The sequence below is a fragment of the Rhinolophus sinicus genome, linkage group LG01, assembly GCF_036562045.2.
Source record: "Rhinolophus sinicus isolate RSC01 linkage group LG01, ASM3656204v1, whole genome shotgun sequence".
In the NCBI taxonomy this organism is placed as follows: domain Eukaryota; kingdom Metazoa; phylum Chordata; class Mammalia; order Chiroptera; family Rhinolophidae; genus Rhinolophus; species Rhinolophus sinicus.
In genome coordinates this window covers 52,664,375-52,687,316 of record NC_133751.1, presented here as the reverse complement: position 1 = coordinate 52,687,316, position 22,942 = coordinate 52,664,375, and the positions used below count along the sequence as shown (strand labels likewise).

Here is a 22,942-nt window from a genome sequence, read left to right as displayed (position 1 = left end):
AAGGGTATTTTATTTCTGTAAGTGATGTTTTGGTGACAAAACTACTGAATTATTTATTTTTTTAATTAATAACAGAATTATTGGATCCGATATGGAGGACGGCAGGATGAGAATCGGTGAGTTCTCCTTTCACAACACCAACTGTTTTATTTTATAAATTTTTTCAAAGGTATGCAATTTTTTGTTTTAATTTTTAGATAGGTTATCAGATGGGAGGGGGCTTAGGTGAATGGGTGTAAAAGGGAAGGGATTAAGGTGTACAAATTGCCGGTTATAAAAACAGCCATGGGGATGTAAAATACAGCATAGGAAATATACTGTATTTTGCTGTGTATAACGTGCTCCCATGTATAATATGCACCCCTATTTTTGGTCCATACTTTCAGGGGAAAAAATCTTTAATTTTAATTTTTTAATTCAAATTTTTATTTGTTTACATGTATGTACTTGTTTTCTGTATTATAAAGGAATTTTAGCATTTATTTTTTAACATATTATGGTACAAGAAATATTATGTAACAGATAATTACAAAACACAAGAACAGATACAAGGTACAAGAAATTTTATGTACTGGTAACAAATTTACGGTATTTACGCATCATAAAAGGCCAAAAACTCCTCGTTGTTGCAAGTTCATCATGAGTTCAACAAAACCGATGATCATATTCCAGGGTATTATTTTGAATACGGATATTGTTATTGATTTCTAGAGTTACACTTTTAACTCATAAGTATTAATAAAAGAATTAAAAACATTTATATAGATACGGAATTAGTACTACCCATGTATAATGTGCATCCTTATTTTTCCCTCGTAAATTTGGACAAAAAAGTGTGCATTATACACAGCAAAATCCGGTAGTCAGTAATACTGTAATAACTATGTGTAGTGTCAAATGGGTACTAGACTTATCAGGATAATCACTTCATAAGTTATATGTCTAATTACTACCGTGTTTCCCCGAAAATAAGACCTAGCCAGACAATCAGCTCTAATGCGTCTTTTGGAGCAAAAATTAACATAAGACCCCGTCTTACTTTACTATAATATAAGACCAGGTCTTATAATATAATGTAATATAATGTAATGTAATACGATGCGATGCGATGCAATGCGATGTGATATAATACAATACTGGGTCTTATTTTACTACAAGACCAGGTATAATATAATATAATATAGCGGGTCTTATATTAATTTTTGCTCCAAAAGACGCATTAGAGCTGATTGTCTGGCTAGGTCTTATTTTTGGGGAAACATGGTATGTTGTATGCCTGAAACTAATATAGTATTGTATATCAGCTGTTTATTTTTAAAGAGAAGAAATACTTAGTCATACCTATTATAAGCAACTTAGCTCTATGAATAGGCAAAAACATATAATTTAAAAAGTACCAAACTGGGAATTAGGAGCTCTGGATCCTGGTCTCAGTTGTTCCTGTCATTTCTCTGTAGCCTTGAGTAATTTATTTTCTTCTCTGGGTCTCATGATTTTCTTCAAATTAAGGAATTAGATGAGGTGATCTCTGGGCTATACCTTCAGTGATTCTAAAGCAGAGAAAAGTAGATGCTGTTTTTGATTTATTAGTAGAATAAAACTATGATATTTTCTTGTCAATGTTGCATTCCCTCACTGTGTTTATTTGAAAGCAAGAAGCTCAGAAAGTTTCACTGCAAGGTAAAATGTTAGGTGTCAGTAGCTCAATCAGAAATGAAGATAACTCATTTGTTGAAATGATAGAAGTCAAAAGTTAATTTACATGTTATGAGCAGTATGAGGAATCACAGAATGTTGGAGTTACATGTCTGAGATTACATGGACTGCCTATTCGTTTTTTAATTAAAAAATAGGCCCTGATAAGGCAAAGGACTCTCTTAGAGTCTCTCACCGTGGGAGACAGGCAGGTCCAGATCTTCTTAATCAAAATATTGTGGTCCTTCACTAGACTTCAAGGTCTCAATCTCGACATGGCCTAGAATTATTATAAGAGATCCAAGAATGCATATGCCCATTTGGATTTGTTCAATCTGTGTGTATCGAAAGAAAATAATGCTATCACTTTTGTATTTGCAAAGTTTGACACAAACTTGTGTCTTCTTTCTTGGAATAGTCAACAACCTCTATAGTAGGACACAATTCATTTCAATTCAACCATTGTTTAGCAATGAATGCTCTATGTTCAAGACATAGTGCAACACTCTGAGGTTTATAAAGATGCACATGGTAACTTTTTCCTGCTTTGTTGGAATTCAAAAGCTAATCTTAAGGTGGTCAAGTTGTGGACATAATTAACTAATAATAAAAGTTGCTAAGAAGATTTAGAGAAGTGAAATAGAGCACACTCATTGAAGAAATAGAGAAGAACTTCATGGAGGCAGTGACATTTAATTTGATCTTGAAAGATAGGTAGATTTGTGTCCAACAAAAATATACAACATGGAGTCATAGACTACCTGGGTAAGGTATCCTTTGCCTTTGAACATTTTTATTCACTGGGAAATTGCTATTTCAACTTTTCCTGAATGAGCAGCATCCCTTCAGGAGTGAACATGGAGGGGGCAGAAGTTCACGGCTTGTCAGTGGGGAAAAAATCATCACCCAAGATAGACCGGGACCTAAGAGAGGGTAAGTATCTGTGCACTTTTACTCTTAGAAGGAGGGGAAGGAGAGGATGGGACTTGACCAGTTCTTATTCAGATCAAGGCAGAACCCACTTTCCCTGGAAATAAAGAAAAGGACTAAGCTATTACAGTTCATGAAATTCTGAAAGCAAGGCTTAAAAACAATGTTTCAGATTTGTTTATCATGACATTTGGTTCCCAACAAATGGGCTTCCAGATTTACTCCTTCATCTGTTTGCCACAGGAATCCTATGAGCCAGGCAGGGACTGTATAATCATTGCAGTCCTCAGTGGACTACCTGAGACTTAGAGAGGTCACATGTGAGGCTTAATTCTGTCACATGGTGAGTGAGTGCTAGACAGTGTGGACTGCTTATCAGAGGAACTGGAAGAGATAGGTCACATAGGATATTAGATTAGTTAATCCAAGATGCTTGAGGCACATATATCTGAGTTAGGTCTATGAGAGATAAGTGGAATTTAGGTTGAATTGACAAAGGTGTGGAGGGAGCCATTGTAAGATAAAACAAATAGAACAAAGACACAAGGGTAGAGAGAGCAGAACATATATATGCCTGCTTATGTAAGATCAAAATTAGTGGAAACATAGGTGGAGAGTTACCAAAATTAGTTTTTAAATAAAGCCAAACATTGCTATAATTATGAATTATTAGCAATAGTAGTACTAATTGCAGAAGTATCTTTAACAATTATTCTTTCTATGTTCATAATTTTTCAAGCAAGTTTACACACAATTCACTTTAATACTGGCAGCATTTCACGTGAGAAAAATTTCACCACTTCACAGGTAAGAAAAGTTTGACTCAGAGATTTGGTGACTTGTCCAAAGTCATAATATATTGAGCAGGCATTTGAACCCAGGCTTTTTAATCCAAACCCCATTTTCTCTTCTTCCCCTGATGATGAAACATCGAAGTGTCTAGATATCCAAAATGTGCCCTATTGATTAAATAATTGCAAGATAAAAAAGGTTTTCAAAAACATGCATTGAGAAGAAGCCTAATACTCCCTTTCCCAACAAGAAGCTTGTCAGCACATTCCTCTGGCTGATTTGAAAACTATTGGCTCTATATAGCGCTCACATTTCCCAGCCCTTTCCTTCCTTAGCTTCCAAGTCAGTTTGAGGCAGTAAACAGGATAACATGCTTATCTAATCTGACCTGGACCTCAGTCCATGGCCATAAAGCCCAAGCTGTTTTACAAGGGCCAGAGAGCTTCATGGTCAGCCAGAGTTCATGTTGTTTTTGAAGCTGAGAAATCACCCAGGAAGTACATGACCATCTGCCAACACTTTGCTGTAAAGACTTGGGAAACTCCAGGACAGTTGCCAAATTTCAAAGCACTATTTTTTTCCTGGCTACCAAAGTGTCTGATGTCCAGCAACTAACTAGGAAGACTAATGGGAATTGTAGAACAGAAGACACACAGGATGGAGAAAGGTCACGATTGGCTGGGTTATTCCTGTAGAACTTGCTTAATTGAATGTGCTAATGGATCTTAGGATGTTCTCTGGGAATCCACTGGAAAGCCTTCTGTACAGTCACTAGAGAGCGAAATAGTGTCTGAATTAAGAACAGTGCTAGAGGCCAACTTCCCAACCCAGGAAACACTTTCCTCTTAACCTTACTGAAAGCAGATGTCAGGGAGACAAGAAAGCATGCATGCTTCACAGAATAGAATGTATTTCAGCCTCTCTCATTTTCCACAAAGATGCTGTCATCTATTCTGGTTACCTAACAATAGTTAGTCATATTCATATTGGATAGCTCCCAAGCATTAACATGGGAGTGGCCCAGGGTGACTCCAGTCCATGCATGTCAACTTCCTAAAAACATCTGTCATTTATCCATTCTCCTTTTGACCACCAGTTTTCCAAAGGTACTGCTCGATAATAATTCCAGAGTCAGTAGGGTTATAGTAGAAATAACTTTGAACTTGGAATCAGGAGGCCAGGCTTCCTGGATTGTCTTAATCGAATGTGCTCTGCAGTGATGGATAACTAGAGACTCAGTCTCTCAGGGCCCTATGATCTTCATCTGGAAAACAAGGATAGCAACTTTTGGAGAAGATGAATGTGCAAGTCTTTCGTAAACTTCAGAGGGCTGTGCTCATATAACGGCTTGTTAGTCAGCATACCCGTCATGACTTTACGACATTGCGATATTTACGGTAAAATGATTCTTGCCATGAGCCCCAGGCAGAGAACACAAGGGAGTGTTTTCCTAGATGATCCCTCTTTATTGCGACTAGAGAGTGAGACCCAGGCACATACTTTGTGAATGAGAGAAAAATGAAGTTGTTTAGCCAAATCTCCTTGGGCTGTGGTTAAGAGTTGGCTAAAGCCACGGAATCAGGCCCCAGGAACCACAACTTATTGGACTACGTTTTAATTTTTATTTTAATGTTTTTCTCTGTCTGGTGTGCTACTAGTCATTTGTAGGCTGGCCAACTTGCATTTTTGAATGTCAGGGTTTCTTTTTCTTTTTTTTATTTTTCCTTTTGGTTAGTGAGTGGGTTGTTGGTTGTTTTTTGTTAAATGTATGTGTGGGAAACCTCTGTATACAACTATATGCTTAGCAGTGATTGTGTCAGCTATATGAAAGGCAGATTTCTAGTGTATATTCTGCCTGAACCTGTTAGGGTTTAGGTATTTAAGACTCCATTTGCATTCTGCTCCTTCATCTGTTCTTTGTATGTTACTTATGGCATGGTTGGGGGAATTCTCAATACTTCAATAGCCCTCTTTTAAATATACTCCATTATGCTTATTAAGATGTCTCAGTCAGAATTTAACACAATCTATCAGGGATATTTTACTAATATAATCATCATCATCATCATCATAGCAAACACTTATACAGAGCTTAAGAATCATAGGCATTTTTCTAAATATTTTATAAGTTTTAGTACCTTTTAAAGTCATATTTTTAAAATAAGCTTATTATATTTAAAATAATACACTCTGAATATAGAAAATGAGAAAAACATGGCAAAGTACAAAGCAACCTAGCTCCCTAAACTCTTGATCTGTTTTCCATTTCTATTTGAGTTTTATATTAGAAAATGCTTTTCAGTGAACCTACGAGTATCTTGTCTTTCCTGTTGAAGGAAAATCTATTTTTATATTTCTAAATGGGAGTGGAATTTCCAAATATTGGAGGGACTGCCTCAATTTGGCTATGAATCTCAATCAATGAAATAGATTAGATCAACCTTTCCCAGGCAAACTGTGTTTTATGGTAAGAGGTTCCATAGCGAGGAGCAAAAGTTTACTTTTTTTTTTTTCTATGAAAAAAATAGCACAAGTGTAGCAGTTTACAATAACATACATTTACTATTTCACAGTTTCCAGGTGGCAGGGGTCTGTGGATAGCTTAGCTGGGTCATTGCTTCAGGGCCTATCACAAGGCTTCCAGCAAGTTGTTGATCAAGGCTGGGGTCTCTTCTAAGGTGTGACAGAATTTGGTTCCTAAAAGCTTATTAGACTGTGGTCCCTACATCCTAGTTGGTTGTTGGCTGGAGGACGCCCTGGAGTGCTTGCCATGCTAGCTTGTCCAATACAGCCACTTGCTGCATCAAACTGCAAACTTAGAAGGCAATAGACTGAGTCTGCTAGCAAGGCAGAAGTTGTAGTCTTCTGTAATGCAATCACGTAAATGACATCCCATTACCTTTTCCATATTCTGTTGGTTAGAAGCAAGATCTAGGTACTGCCCACACTTGAGGGAAGCAAATGATATAAGCCTATGAATACCAGGAGGCAGTCATCATTAGGGTCTATCTTAGAGTATCTCTGCCTTTGGAAGGTAGGGAGGAAAGGAGGGAAGGAGGAGTGAGGGCAGAAGAGAGGAAGGCAGGAAGGGAGGGAGGACAGGAGGAAGGCAGGAAGGAAAGGAAAGGAGGAAAGGAAAGGAAAGGGGGAAAGGAAAGGAGGGAGGATACTGGGCTCAGTTAAGGATGAGAACTGCTACATAGTGTATCCATACTTAGGATATTCATAATGTCAGTTTACATATTAAAAGTCTAAGAAGTCCTCTTAAATTTTGTTTAACCCAGTACTTCCCAAGCACATTTAATCAAGAAACTCTATTTTCATTAAAAACTTTTCTGTAGAATGAGTTTGAGAAACATTGAATTCATCTAAAAGATCGATACCGAATTGAAAGCTTGTGGGTATATTCCTGGAATCCAAGAAATTTTGTATTTATAAAGTTCGATGACACTTTTAAAATATTAAGAGGGACAACTAGTGAGTCATCTGAAAAACCACATTATACCCCAGTACTGCCATGAGATTTCATACCTCAATGGGTATGGGTACTGATACCATCACATTGGCAGCAATTAATACTTCAATGGTTGAAGACTAACAAGAGATAAAGTCGGAGGAACTTATAAATCATGTATTAGGGCCAGGTGAAGGTTATAATTCATATGGTACACAAAGATTTTGTAGTCGTTTTAATAGAGAAAATCTGTGGTAGAATAAATGAGTCATCATATACTGAAAGTACTATAAAGAATGCTGGCTCAAAGAACCTGGGCCAGATCATCTACATACCCATGAAACTGAGATGTGTACATCATGCCTGGGGATACAGACATGTAATCAAGTCATTGCATGTGATGTTACAACAGAGGTAGGCACCAACGGCTTTGGAGAAGGTTGGGTCCAGTTGCCGAGAGAATTCTACAGTCTTCTCAGAGGAGAATGCTGTGAGATGCCCAGTCTGCTTTGTAGGCTCGTCACTGGAATCAAATGATACTATACAAATGTAATGTATTATCATGGCATTTTAGAGAAACCTGGTATTCAGACATCTGCCTTTTTCCTGAATCCATATTGTGTTTATCAAGTTTCCAAATTTGCCATTTGTCTTCTCGTTCCTAAATATTCCCAAGGAAACGGACTCTTCTGAACTGTGTATTGAAAGGCATTTGGTTGCCCCCTCTTGGGGACAGAGGCAACAGAAAAAAAACAGTGTGCTCTGTCCCTTCAGGTGGCCCTCTGCTCTATGAGAACATCACATTCGTCTATAACTCGGAGCAGCTGAACGGGACTCAGCGGGTTCTCCTGGATAATGTGCTGTCGGAAGAACAGTGCCGGGAGCTCCACAGTGTGGCCAGTGTGAGGACCCGGAGAGGGCAGGGGGACTGACTGTGCTGGCCTGGAGGGACCCTGCAAATGCTGTGGTTCTGGTCTCGCTTGAACCAGAGAACCAGGCCTGAAATGTCACTTTCTTTAAGAAAAGGACGTTGATTATGGAGGCATTTTCATAGCCTTTGGGTTGGGATGACTTTAGCTGTGTCCAGATCTGGATATAGCTAATGGATCTGGAGTAGTTAGTGGTTTAATTCCTAGGACAACAATCATCCAGCATGTGTCATGCCTGCCATATAAAGTCATGAGAAAATCCCTTTATTTTAATCAATAATTAACCAATATAGTAATCATTTATAGTCTACCTATTTCTACAAAAAGTGGTGTTATTTTTGTAATAAAAATATAGTGTAAATAAATATCTCCCTTTTGATTGGAAGAATGAATGATACCAGGGTCCTAGAACAAAATGGGGATGGTTCTGAGAATTGCTTTGGTTCTTAGCTTTCTGATAGGTAAGGCAGAAAGGGAGACCTAGCGAATTCATAGTTCTTGTAAAAGCATCTTCTTGTATTTTGCTTCCAGGGAATCATGCTTGTTGGTGATGGATACAGAGGAAAAACTTCACCCCATACACCCAATGAAAAGTTTGAAGGCGCCACTGTTCTGAAAGCACTCAAAGTAAAGTTTTAACTTCTTTTGGGTTTGGGTTCCTAAGTGTCAGTCCAAGACCATCTGTGAATGGCAGACACAGGCAAGAGAAGAACTTAAAATATGAGTATAGTCCTATCAGGACACTTGAACGGAGCAAGTATGAAATGGCACCTTGACTGTTTTGAATCCTTCCTCATTCCTCCATTCAGTCATCAATTTATCAAACTCAACAGTCCCTAAATTTGTATCTGACAAATAATATACAGCTCCCCTGCTCTCAAGGAGCTCATGATCCCATGGTAAAAACATACCCAAACAAGTAGTTTTCTGTATTGAAAGAAGTGTTGTTAGAGAGGAATGAGGGGAGTGGTATGAGAGAAGAGGAGAGAGAGTGATTAGCTTTTAATGTTCCTTCATTGATTAGGAAGGATTTATTTAATGGCCTATTTTCCTAAGCAACATCTGCAAGTATGTAGTGTTATTTTTCTAAAGCCCTCCAATCAACCCAGTGGTATCTTATGTTCTCCTTTTTCTTAGTTTGGTTACGAAGGCCGAGTCCCACTGAAGAGTGCCCGTCTGTTTTATGACATCAGCGAGAAGGCTCGGAAGATTGTAGAATCCTATTTCATGCTGAATTCAACCCTGTATTTTTCCTATACACATTTGGTCTGCCGAACAGCCCTGTCTGGTGAGATTCCAGAGTATGAACTTCTTCCCTTCTACCCACGATGAGATAAGAAAGAAAACAATGCAAAACAAAATTCTATTACATGTTAGACTAATGGTTTAAAAGAGTTCTAAACTTCTAAAACAAAAGAAGCTTACTAACTCTTATTTTTCCCTTTCCTCATTTTCTTCTTTTTGGTCCTTTAAAGTACCGGCAGACCATCACTCTGCCTATTTTTCCTTTCAAATCCATTTCTCCTACCTTTTTAAGTCATAATAGAATGCTTTTCAACTTTACATTTTACTTTTCAGGACACCAGGAACCTAGAAATTACAGTCTCCTATTATGTCCACAGTCATTGAATGGAAGCATAGAAAATGAAGGGATTGTTGAAAGAAATGTTTTTAAAAAGTCAGAGACCTCCCCTCACTCCCTGCTAGCATTATTTCTTCTCTAGATGTTCTCTTCTATCCCATCTTGAGTCAGACAGGAGGAACAATGTCACAGGACAAGACTTCCGCAATTCTACACTTGGGAAGTTTCAGCTGTATCAAATCTTTTTTTTGTTTACATTTTCCTTTCATCCTCCTCCTATTACTTCTCCACAGGAAGTACAACCCATGAAATGCATGGAATGTCTGTATGTGTATTTATATCAGATACCTTTTATAGCTGAAGCGGCAGGTGTGACTTGCCCACATTTTTACATCAAGTTCATATCAAAGCACAGCCAGTCTCTTGACTGCTCATCTAATGTTCTTTCATCTGTTCTGCTATGATTTCTGTCTCCTCAAATTTGCAAGGGGTACCAGCAATGGGAGAAGATAGTCAGACTGTCAGTTTTGCTGTCGGAGGTTACTGCACTCCTGCTTTCATTCTTCCCTGTTCCCTTTCCTGACAGGTCAACAGGATAGAAGAAATGACCTCAGTCACCCCATCCATGCTGACAACTGCCTGTTGGATCCAGAGGCCAATGAGTGCTGGAAGGAACCTCCTGCTTACACATTCCGAGACTATAGGTACAGCCAGCACCTGCTTAAAACCAAGCTTTTGTCCAACAGTTAGCAAAAGCCCACGGAAACGAGAAAGCTGATCTGTTTTGCTTGTCATCACATTCATCTCTATAAAGCAGAGATTCTCAAAAAATCTTTTGAAGCAGTTGCCATAACTAGGAAGTGACTTTATGATCTCATATTTTTGTCTTAAAAATACAAGCATGTTTTGTTGTATCCTATTTCATAAAATGTCCATTTTGTTTTAATATAAAAGTAAAGTTTATATATACATATACTTTTTTTTTTTTTAATTATCACTTGGCTTTCACTGAAACATAATCCCTTGTAGTATGTGTATCTCAGCCTGACCACACAGGGAGATGCATCTCAACATGCATAGAAATCTCATTACATCAGTTATCAATGTCTGCATTTTACAGATAAGAAACTGTAAACTCAGGAGGAAACAAAATGTTTTCTCTTATTGAAAGATGTTTTAGTGTTTAAAGAGATGAGTCAGAAGTTGTACTCACCATGTATATACTAGTATGTTAATTATTGCCACTCTGTTCTGTGCAGAAACGTTTATTGAGCGCCCCCTATCTGCAAAGGTAGGCTACACCCATTGGCGCTCTCCAGCCAGTTAAGGGAAAAATACATTCATTAGAGTGACTACTACATATAGGTTGGTACAAAAGTAATTGCGGTTTTGGGAGTTATTTTTAGCCTTTTAAACAGCAATTACTTTTGCACCAACTTAATAGTATAAAAGGGAAGAAGAGAGTCATTAAGTAGTGTGAGCAAGTTCAAAGGGGTAGATTAAATCTAGTTAGATTTTCCCTTAAGGAAGTGGAATATGAGATGAGCTTTGAACTATAATTAAAAGCTTAACGTAAGTGGAATAAATAAATACCCCTGAAGTACTTATTTATTTATGAGCCAAACTACATCTAACTCTTAAGGGTTAGGGAGGGTCAATTATTTCAATGTCTAATTCAAAGGAAACTTACTAATCAGACTTGTCAGTTCCTTACCAGTCTTCAGTATCCTGTGGTAATGTTGTTGTAAGGATATGAGCGTACACAGATCGTTTCCCCTTTCTTCTTATAGTGCTCTCCTATATATGAATGACGACTTTGAAGGAGGAGAATTCATATTCACTGAGATGGATGCCAAAACTGTGACTGTAAGTAAACCTATTCTTGCAAATTTGTTTAGCATTTTACATCTCGGTCTTGCCATTTTCCAAGGACTCGGACTGTTGAATTTCAAATATTTCTGAGCTCCAGAATTCAAGAGGTGGAAAGAGGCCCAGCAACTTTATACATTATAAAAATGTTAGAAATGGAACCATCAATAAAAATTTTCAAGTCCATTTTACAGATGGGTAAATGAAAGAATAGAGATATTAAGGATTTGCTCATCATCATGTAGCTAGTTAAGTTAGACTTGGAACCAACACGTTGGTTTTCTGATTCTTTGTTAAGTAATCTGATGGAAACATAAAAACACAAACTCCTAGAAAGGTCAGCCGGTAAAGGAACACGCATGGTCAGGCAAGTAAAGAAAATTTTTACTGTAAGAGAGAAAAGTATATCGAACTGAGCAAAGACGGTTACAGTCCGGGCTGCACACCTAAAGGAGGCTTGTAGCCCCAAAGGAGGGGGTGAGGAGGGTTTTATAGGGGCGGTGCTGACAGGGTAGCATTGTTTGAACAGAAAATGTTGACTGGCTGCAAACCAGTAGCTGTTTTCTGGTGTTTTCTGTTATCGCAAGTTTGGCTCTGTCTACAGGTGCAGGCCAACAGACATTTTGTTGTTTTCTTGCAGACATGGCTCTATCTGTCAGTCAAGTCTCTGAAACCCAACATTCGGTGACCTAACATTACGTCAAGGTCTCTAACATTCAGAGACCTGACACTCCTAAGTCACCCAAGCCTAGGACAAGTTAAATGATCCTACAGACTAGTTTTTAAGTAACCCGGTATTGTACATGCTTAGATTGAGCATTGGTGTTCAGACTCCTAGTTATCAAAGTTATTATATATGTGTACATGTATGTGTGTGTATGTACATACTATATATGTGTGTGAATGTGTGAGTGTATGATTGTGGCTGCAAGTAAACCCATACCTGCAAATTGATATGTACACGTTCACAGATGTGTGTGTGTGTGTGTGTGTGTGTGTGCACATGACATGCTTTGAATGAGATTCTAAATATACCTTCATAGGTAAAAATCAAAAGTTAAATTCAGCCACCATCTTCCAAAGCAAACTGGTACCTTTGGAAAACCAGCCTACAGAGCACTTATAGACCATATGGCCAGTATCTTTGGTCTTCTAGCCAAAGAGTGTACTCCATGGTAGAAAAGAAGGTTTTCCAATTGAGGGGATAATCAAATTATAAATAAATAAATCTCTTTCCTCCATACAAAATCTAAATAGTTGGAGCATGCATGTAATAAACTTTAACGATTTTGCATTATATAAGCAATTTCCAAAACCTTTTCTTAGTTTTATGTTTTTTTTCCACATATTTTGCAGGGTTTTTTTTCTTAATAGTGAAACAGCCATTTATCATTCATGACATACCACTGGAATATAAGCAGATGGTATTCAAAAATTGTATGTTACTGGGTGTAAAGGGAAAATCTGTGGGGATTCTGGTAAAAATTGTCCAGAAACATTGTTATAACTAAGAAATAATATTTAATGCAATTTAATATAATAAGGTATATTTAAAAGGCTATGATACTGAAAAAAGGCTTTTTTAGTAAAAAGCGTAAATATTAACATGGGAGTATTTTGATGCTTCGTTATCGAGGAAATTAAATCAAGAGTGATAGACCTGGTTGGAGTGTAAAATCCCTATACAAAATTATCAGTTTTTGAAGAGCCTCTGTGTGGAAAAGATTTGATTTCTGAGCTCTGCTAACACTAACACTGAGGTTCAAAAATGCAACTCACACAGTTACAAAGGGGGGAAAAAGTTCACAGGTGGTTGAAAAGATTTCTTTGCTTCTACTCCATCTTGTGGCCAAATTTGGAAATGCTCAGTGCTTCAAAGCAACTGAGCTTGGAATACTATGTGAATTAGTAATTCATTAATTGTTGAATGCACGTTAACTGGAATTCTTCTTTTTAAAGGTGTAAAAGCAGACCCTATTCTCCTTTAATACAGCTATCCTTTTAAGAGAAAGGTTTAACTATTTTGAAAATAAGTGAATCTGATCACTCCTCCCCCTAAAAAATAAAGGAAAAACAGATTTAAACAATGTTTTCACTCAAAAGCTCCAAGTTGGGAGAATTTATTTTCCCAAATTAGTTATACTTCAGATTAATGTATATGGTACAGTTTCTAGGGTGTGTTGTAGATAATTAGAATTATTGGGTAACCAGTCCCAATATCAAAGAAAAATGGACAGTTTTCCTTTTCAGCTTCCCCTTCTTTGACTCCAGAGGGACAAATGAAGCAGGGAAATAACCTAATTTGGGCTACACAAGGAAGTGAAGTCTTCTAAGTCCTTCATTTCTGAAAAATCTGAAAATTGTATAATTAACTGAATGATGGCTGGAGGTTTACATTTATTCAAGACAAGTCCAACACAAAGGCTTTTCCGATGTTTAATCATCCACTAGATGGAAAGCAAAAGGAATTTTCTTTTATCACACTTGGAAGATACATGGATTATTTCAACAGCAGCATTTATTTGTGAAACATGGGTATTTAGGGATTTAGGTTTCTCTGTGCAAGCTTCAAAAAGATAAAAGCTAATGAGTTCCATGTGCTTCATGAAAAATGAAATTCACTATGGAGCAGTGTTCCAAAAGTATGTTTACAATCATTTATCTACACTTCAGAACATAGTTTCCTATGGAAGCAGTGGAGTTTGTTTATTCCTCCATGTCCCTGATATATAACAGGTGAGGCTAAGATTGGTCCTAGAGACTTTTGGGGACCACATACCTATAATCAATTCCAACTGCTTCAGGCAGTTGATGGCTTCTTTTCCTAAACTTTTCCAAAGATCTTCATGTGTAAAAATTCGTTCCATTCTTCCAAGTCCATCAGAGAGAAAGCATTAAATTGTCTCCACACCCTTCATTTAGTATTGTAAGATGTTGTTGCCAAGATTCGGCAATCACATAGAAGCAATGGCAGCCGTGTGTGCTTAAGGGAGTCCTGACCAGCACCAGGGAACGAGCAGCCAGAAAACTCGAAATGAGATCCTAAAGCCATGTGTACAGGAAGGCTTTCCTATCCTACATCACATGCGTCCGGTATTATTTATTTTGCTGTTTCTATGTGGAAATATACAATTTCCTTCTTCAGAAAAATGAAATCGGATTGATACTGAGGGCACCAGTAACTACTGAACTCTCTCAATTTACATCAGAAAAGTCACATTGTTAAAGCTGTTTAAGAAAAGCAACTCTCTATTAATTATTGTAAATAGAAGAGTAACACAAAGTGACTGCTTTTCTCTGCTCCTCCCTTTAACACACACACACACACACACATACACACACACACACACTCTCTCTCACACTCACTCCCCTGCATCTCAGACTTTCTGATTCCTCCACGTACCCTCGACCTTCATGTGTAGGTCACACAGTCTGGGAGTATTTATATTAGGTACCGTGTTTCCCCAAAAATAAGACCTAGCCGGACCATCAGCACTAATGCATCTTTTGGAGCAAAAATTAATATAAGACCCAGTGTTATGTTATGTTATGTTATGTTATGTTATGTTATGTTATGTTATGTTATGTTATATTATGTTACGTTACATTATGTTATATTATATTAGACCAGGTCTTATACTATAGTAAAATAAGACCGGGTCTTATATTAATTTTTGCTCCATGAGACACATTAGAGCTGATGGTCTGGCTAGGTCTTATTCTTGGGGAAACCCAGTAGCAGCTCAGAATTCTAGGAAATTTTTCAAATATTCCTCCTGAAATTGGAAGTGCAAAAACTTAGCCTTCGCATTTTATGGTGAAGGAAACCAAAGATTCTTTTAAAGGGCATGCATCAACTCAAGTCAATTCAGAAAATAGCTAGTTAGAGCAGGCCCATGTTATCAAATAGAATGGTTGGTACTTTTTTTTTTTTCTTTTTTTTTTTTTCCTTTACTTTCCTAAGCTCTGCTCTGGAATGAGTAAGGTCTCTGTGTTTCTCAAGAAAGAAAAATGAACTCCACTTACCTAAGACACTTTTTTAAACATAGAAGCAAGGCCCCTCATATTCCGTTGCGTATGCTCACTCGATTTGGAGAGCTTGCTAGTTTGACCTTGTACCCTGGCTCAGGGCCCCCAGCAGAACCTCTTTTCCCTTCTACTCTCTTCTACCTAAATTTTGCTAGACATCTCCACCTGAGGGATGCACACGCTTGGAAGCACTGTGTCAATCCTTTCGGCCCTGGAGGCCGTGGATTGTGTCGCCTCCAAGAGGTAGTGTGTTCTCATGGCTGGAGATAATAAAGCAGCGGCTGATGACCACTGGGTAGGAATATTGTAATAGGAATTCAATTTTCATATGGGATTAGACTTGACTTTTAAAAATCTTTGTGTTGTGAAAAGTTCACAAACCTTAAACGTACAAGTAAAGAATTACAAAGGGTGGTCTCATGGAACCACTACCTAGATCAATAATAAAAGTTTACCATCACTTTAGGTGTATCCTTAATTTGTTTTTGTCATTCTACAAATATTAACTGTACATCTACCTTATGCCAGATGTTGTGCTAGTGCTAGAGTTAGAGAAGTAAATTAAAAGAGAGAGCATTTGCTTCATAGTTTGTCAGCTATCAACATAGCATGTATGCAGCGATTGCTGTTTACCACATACCGTGCCAGCCATTTGACCTGAATACTTTTATTTTCTCAATTAAATGTTACTGTGACCTTATCTTTGTTTTACAGATGAGATTGAGATAATCTATGTCTTTTTCAATCTCAGGATTCCATTACTCTTTGATTCAAAACTTGACTCAAATAATCTCATAGAAGGATAAAGAAAGGGGGTTGTAGAGATGTTCGTGACATAGGAATTGAGAGTCTAATTTTCACTTTCCTTCTCAGGCCTCTATAAAACCAAAGTGTGGGCGTATGATCAGCTTCTCATCAGGAGGAGAGAACCCACATGGGGTGAAGGCAGTCACCAAGGGCCAGAGGTGTGCTGTGGCTCTCTGGTTCACGTTGGACCCTCTTTATAGAGAATTGGTGAGTTTCTGACACATGCAGAAAGCCAATCAGATGCCCCGCTGACTGGCTTCAGGAACTTTAGAGATCATGGAAAACACGCAACAACAAAAACACTTTTCCAGCTTTTACAGAATATTTTCTCTCAGGTTTCTACCAGTGGCTCTGCTTTCTAAGCAAGAACAAATGTTCCTGTTCAGATCCATTACTTAGCATTTACGCATCCAATGTTTGTAGGGTGAGTTTGAGGGAAAGAGGAGGGAATATGAAGGCAATTCTTAGTCAGATGGGTTATAAGTGAATTATGCAGAAGTCGATAAATCAGTGATATTTGGCAGCCTCTAATGAGTCTCGATTGAACTTTATTAACAAATTGTAACATCAGGAGAGAAGAACTACTTTCTAAAGGTCACCAAGAAGACTGATTTGTTTTCTCAACAAATCATTAAAAAGGGCACTGAATAATTTATGAAACATATATAGAAAAGGGTGAGGGAACCTGAAAGTTCATTATTATTAACTTAAATGTTAAATATTAAAATATTGTTCTTATTATATTGGAAGTAGCAGAGGACACTTAACCTGGATAAGAGACCATGATTTCATCCTTCTGGATGCCCTTGGGCCGCAGTTTTAGTCTCTTTATCTGCGAAGCTGCAGAGCAATGAATTAAGGGTTGACGCCTCTGAGAGGAAAAGTTGGGCTCAGTATAAGGAATAACTTTGAAATGATCACTGCTGCTTAGTGGAATTGTCTGCTTTGGAAGTAGTAAGTTCCTCATCACTGGATGGCAGCAGTCAAAGCCTCAGCAACTGCTAGGCATGGAATGCTGAAATGGAAATGGAAATTTCATTGCAGGGACTCGACTTCAAAGTCTCTTCCAGACCCAAGTGTTGATGAAGCTATGAACTTCTAGTCTTTAAAATGGCATTCTATCCAACTTTCCCCTTTAGATTGTATCCAATTTGATGAAAAACTGTTTCAAATTAATTCTCCTTTCTCATATGCTTTTTGCCATCAAACCTAACTCACACAGATTTTAAGCCACATTCTTTAGCAATATTTCATACATTTAACAGCTATTCACAGAAGAGCTACTATGTGCCCAGGAAACTCTTCTAGGCAGGTCTTGGGGGTACAAGGTGAACAAAACATATTCCCTGACCAGCGGGAGCTTGGAGAGGTCAACAAAGAAATAGACAGTGAGAAGACGGCTGTATGAGTTCTGTAGGTGGAATCCAAGAAGACACATAAGCTCATTCCTAAAAAGGAGAATATGCTAGCCAGGCATAGAAAGAGAAAAGATGGTCCTGACTGAGGGGACAACACAGAGGGGGCACGGAGCAAACTCCTTCACCTGTAATCCCTCCTTTCTTTGCACTTCTCCACCTGCAAATGCCAGCATGCCCCACAGCACACACAGCCCCTTCTCTACTAAGGAATCTACTTAAGTGAAGATAACTTACTGAAAAATTGCCTCACTATTTTCTCTCTTTAGTGTTCAATTCAGCAAACAGTTAATCTATTTCAATATTTGGTATCCCAACCTTCTCTTCCAAGGTATTTTCTATTAAAATAAGCTAAGACACACACAAAAATTCCCTTTGCTCCTTCCTCACCAGGGAACATCAATGCTAATCTCCCCTCCTCAGTAGGGCAAGTAGTAGGAAACATCTCCCGTCTATGGGCAGTAGCGACATCTAGTGGCCACAGAAGAAAATGGCCAAAGCCTCTGAAGCAACTATGCGCTAGAGAAAATTTAACCTGTGACGCTGATTCCCAGACTTTCCTCCACGATAGAATCGCTTGGGGAACTTTACAAACTGCTGATATCAGGCTCCCACCCTCAGAAATTCTTGTTTAATTGATATGGGGGGCTGAATATCGGAAGTTTTAAAAGCTCTCCTGCTGATTCTAATGTGCAGCAAAGTTTGAGAGTCCCTGAATTCGGCACCTCTTCTTAGATTGAATCCCTGAGCAAACAAAGTCTGCTTATGAATAAATCATCAGAATTGGCAACTTCTGTGCTTGTTATAGATTATTTTAAAGTCAATTCAATTTTCAAGGAGTATTTAGCATTACAAATTCTTAAGGATGCCCAATATTAGAAGCGTCGCTTCTTGTATATATAGATCCAGCTTTTGAACTTCTTTCCTTTCAGGAGAGACCTGATTGAAACAGTCTCTTGCAGCAGTCAGATCTGAAAGTTTTGTGTGTACATCAGTTTGTTGAGCAACAAAGTTGTTCTCCCTGCATTCATAAAGCAGTACCAGGCATTTTACTCATGATAGCAATTTAGTTTTCTGTTACTTAGTATATTTGGTCCTTTCAGTTGCCCTTATATCAACATCATTTTCAATTACAAGCTCCTGAATAAAATGGGCTTAGTTTTCAAGTTGTGAAACACTTACTTTTAAAACTTACTGTGCTGGGTATTATGCTAGGGACTACCTATAGGGAATGCAAACTAGGCAAGACATAACCCCTATTTTCAAGGAGCTGGAAATCAAAGTGGAGAGATAATACAGGTGCCCGAGTAATTAAAACACAAGACAAAGTTCGTAAGATTATTAGAGGCAAATAAATGCTTGGTGCTCAGGATATAAAGAGGACACCAGGAATGCTTCATCAAGGAGACAGTGTTTGACATGAGTCTCAGAGGATGAGTGCGGCTTGTTTAGGGAGAGGCATCTTAGACAGAGGCCCCTTTATCTACTTCTACGTTTATTCATCAAGTAGAACAGAGGCCTTGCCAAAAGCCAGTAGCTTTTCAAAAAAAGCAACATTTCCTGCTTTCACGGAGCTTACCTTCCAGTCGAAAAAGGCAGACAACAGATAAGCAAAAGAATAAATAATTGAGAGACTTTCAAATAGTGAGAAATGATGTGTGGAAAAAAGAACAAGGTAACTAATTCGAGAGTAGAGGGGAGAGGGTGGCAAACCGAGGGCTCTCTGACACGTGAGTTGACACCTGAGTGATAAGAAGAAGCCAACTGTGATAAAGGCCTTGGGAATAGCATTTGAGGCAGAGAATGGGTTGCTGAAGTCCCGAGATGAGCGGGAGCTTGGAGTGGTCAAGAAACAAAGAAAGCCAGAGTGGCTGGAACGTGGTAAGCAAGATGGAGAGCCATCTAAAGGAAGCTGCTGAGTTAGCAGCCGTCAGACTCAATGAGCTGGTTAAAATATGAATTGTATCTAATTGTGGGGGAAGCCATGTGCCCTACCCACCCTGCCTACCCCAGTCCCAGGAGTTAAAGGATAGGAAAGATTGCTTTAGACTAGCGTACTTATAGAGAAGGTGAAAAAATGTGGAAGGTTTGCGATGCCATTTGGAGATGGACTAACTGGGCCTGCTGATGGAATGCCATAAGGGGTAAGAGAAAGCATACGATGTAATGGAAGCATCCACAGGGGCATTTAGCCTAGATTAGTACTAAGGAATTCTTTTGAGGGTTGTATTCAGAAACCTTAAGGTGAGTTAGGAAGTTGAAGTGTCAAGTGAGGTGAGAGGAGAAGACAGGTGAGAACAGTCTAAATCAAACAGCTCCTGATAAGTACACCATGAAGATTGGACCTGGATTTCAAGCAAGAGGAACCCATGCAAAGGTTGTGAGCAGTGAGCAGGAAAGTGTCCTGGTCATGATTTAAGTTCAGGGGCTCCATTAGCAGCATGTGGGAGTGAGGTGTAAAACAGATCAATTTGGAAGCTGCTGTAGCAATTGAATGAAAAGATTATGAGAGCCTAAACATGTGGTTTTCAAGTGGGAGCAGTTTTGCTTCCTAAGGCACATTTGGCAATATCCAGAGACATTTCGGTTGTCACAGCTTCGGGGGAGGTACTGCTGGAGACCTGTAGTACGTAGAGGCCAGGGATGCTGCTGAACATCCCATAATGCACCGCACAGCTCTCGCAGCAAAGAATCATCTGGTCCAAAATGTCGGGAGTGCTCAGGTTGAGAAATCCTGGCCTAAACTAAGGCAACAGTAATGTGCACTGAAAAGAAAGGGACAGACACAGGAGGTTGAAATAAGCAATTTATCAGATCCAGGAAACTATGGTTGGGCTTTTAGGGCAAATGAGTGAAACGGAGTGGTCTTCACTGAGAGAGGGCATTTGTAAAGCAGAACAGAGTAGGTCTGTGGGGAAGAAAAGGGTGAATTCAGCTTGGACATGGAATTGGAGAAGTGAGTTGGAAGTGTCTATAGGACCATAACACAGAAAGGGTAGTTAGCAGTTGACTCCGTAAGACTTCTTGGCAAGAGAGCAATCTTGGAGAGTAATTGCCTAGAACATAGGGAAGTCAGGAGAATGCCCCAGTATAGGGACGAAGATGAGGTTCACTCCTTAACTGGAGTTAGCATCCGTCCCACGTACAGATGAAAGCCTGGAAGTGTTTGGGAAGCATCTGCCCCTGGGATGATTATTATGCTTGTAACATAAACGTGTGACTTGTCTTTTTTTGCAGGAGCGAATACAGGCCGATGAAGTTATCGCCATCCTGGATCAAGAACAGAAAGGGAAGCATGAACTGAATATCAATCCAAAAGATGAGCTATAAAAAGTTGAGAGAGAATGTTCTATTAGATATTTATTTAAATTGTTAATCTTATGAGAACCTTTTTATTTTTGTACAGAGCCGTGGTATAACTTAACAGGTTGATACGAGTCACCTGATCTCCCTTCTGTTCCTAAGGATGTCTGCTTTGCCTCACTCAGTCTTGTCTGTCTGTCTTGGTTTATTATCAGTTCATCTCTCAAAGCTCAGTCACCCCAACACACACACACACACACACACACACACACACACACACACACTTCATTTGCTACACATCCAAAAGCTCAAGCAGGAAGAGTAAGTCTGCTCTTTGCGAAACTACAGCTCTCGTGCATGCTATAGTTCTAAAGTGAGCACGTGATTGGGTCTCAGAAGGCCTTTCTGACTCTGAGCCTTTCAGCCACATCCTCTCCTGGGGCTGATGGCCATGAGTTTGAGTCTGAGGGCCCTGGTGCACTGGGGTCTTCAGTGCCTTATGTATCACTGGCCTGAGAGTCCCCAGGCTCTGAGAAAGGACCACTCCAATGAGCACTACATGAGACAGAGGGGCCCATCCTTTCCAGGGCTTTGGTGGAGTTTTTGGCTCTGGTATTGTCACCAGAGAATAAACTTACAGTGGAAGTTTCAATTCACCCTCCACAATGCCACAGAAAGGACCCCCATAAGTTGTGTCTTTAAAAAGGTTGTTTAAAGGCTTGAAATAGAATGGCTCTTCACCCCAGTGACTTTAGAAGAACATCTTAAATCCCCCTGAATCTGGGCATGATTGCTGTGTCACCTGAGAGTGGATCCCCTGATGAAAAGGAGCGTTTTTGATCTTAAGTAAGAAAAATGGATTTCTGACGGATTCCAGCCTTCATTTGCATGGGTTTTGGTGGTGTTTCCTCTTTGCTGCTGTCCAGCACGTGGGCTTGTTTTTGTGTCTGATTTGTTTAATAAAGGGAGGCTTATTTTGATATCTGGTGCTTATTTTTCTTCTCCCAAATGTTTGGTTTATTTTCACATAATGGTTTGGTCGTCCCACAGGAACTTTTGGGACAACCCAGGGGGCAACATTGGGCCACAACTCGTTGTGCTGGCAGGTGCTCAGAGTCTGAAAGGAAGGTGGGAACACCGCTTTTGAAGAAAGACAAATGGTTAGCAAACAGAAGTGTTCATCCAGACAGCGTCTGGTCCTTGGCACCAATTCTAAGGAAGACATTGCAAAGGCGTTGTTTGAGCTGGGGCAGGGGCTGTTCTCGCCGGTGGGAGGTCACCTGCTTCTGTGATGGGCAGTGGTGAGTGTCGTAGCCCTTCAGAAAAGCAGCAAATAAAAACATTTGCTAAAAATCACATCTACTTTCTTCCATTTAGGATCTTAGTTAGTGGTAAGAACATTCATCCTTTGAGACTGAAAAAATGAGTCATGGTGATTTATGTGCTGTTTTCCGCCCAACATTCAGTTTGCATTTTCATCATGGGAGAGTGGAAAGAGTATTAGATTATAATCCCAGCTCAATCAAATATACCCTGCTGTATAACCTAGAGCTGCCTCTTTTCCTTTCTGGGCTTCAGTTTTCTTCTCTGTAAATGACATAATTAGTTATACTTGTTTCCAGAAGCCCTCAGTCTTGCTTTAAATACAAAATAAAGCTATAAAAAAGAAAAGGCTGATTTTGGAAACATTATCAAATACAATCAAATTTACTTCTACTAACATCTTGAGAATTATGAATGGGTTCATTATATGTATATGTGATTTTAAAACTTTAAACCCGATTTTAGGGCTAAAAGTTCCTGAGCTTTGAAAAGGTAGGTTGTTATTTGTTTGCTGTCTCGCTGAGAAGTGTTTGCTGGCACTCAGATTTGCTGATAGGAAAATCTGGGCAAGGATCTAATTTCTGTTTTCTGGCAACAAGGCATCAACAAAGAAAACAGTCTTTGGATCCTTGCAGTTCCTGCTTCCTGGGTGCTGTGGGTTCTCTGGGAGAGACAGGGGCTTCATGACTCTGACATTCAGCCCCACAGAAAGTAGGTGAAGGCCTCAAACACGTCCCTGTGGTAGATCCATATCTTGTGCCCTTTGTCGACAACAGAGGAGTTATTCCTGTTTCGTAGGTTACCCATGTTGTTT

General features: G+C 39.0%; 1 protein-coding gene across 1 annotated transcript in view; it reads left to right on the top strand.

The window, feature by feature from the left end:
- P3H2 (prolyl 3-hydroxylase 2) overlaps nucleotides 1-21,785 on the top strand; it is a 140,405-nt gene extending 118,620 nt beyond the window's left edge. Inside the window, exons 7-15 of the mRNA XM_019743152.2 lie at nucleotides 76-116; nucleotides 2,534-2,628; nucleotides 7,646-7,773; nucleotides 8,332-8,427; nucleotides 8,938-9,088; nucleotides 9,969-10,086; nucleotides 11,173-11,248; nucleotides 16,154-16,294; nucleotides 20,740-21,785. Coding sequence (XP_019598711.2) covers nucleotides 76-116; nucleotides 2,534-2,628; nucleotides 7,646-7,773; nucleotides 8,332-8,427; nucleotides 8,938-9,088; nucleotides 9,969-10,086; nucleotides 11,173-11,248; nucleotides 16,154-16,294; nucleotides 20,740-20,832 — 939 coding nt within the window. The 3' untranslated portion in view covers nucleotides 20,833-21,785. The remainder of the gene's footprint in view (nucleotides 1-75; nucleotides 117-2,533; nucleotides 2,629-7,645; nucleotides 7,774-8,331; nucleotides 8,428-8,937; nucleotides 9,089-9,968; nucleotides 10,087-11,172; nucleotides 11,249-16,153; nucleotides 16,295-20,739) is intronic.
- Nucleotides 21,786-22,942: the final 1,157 nt, after the last annotated feature.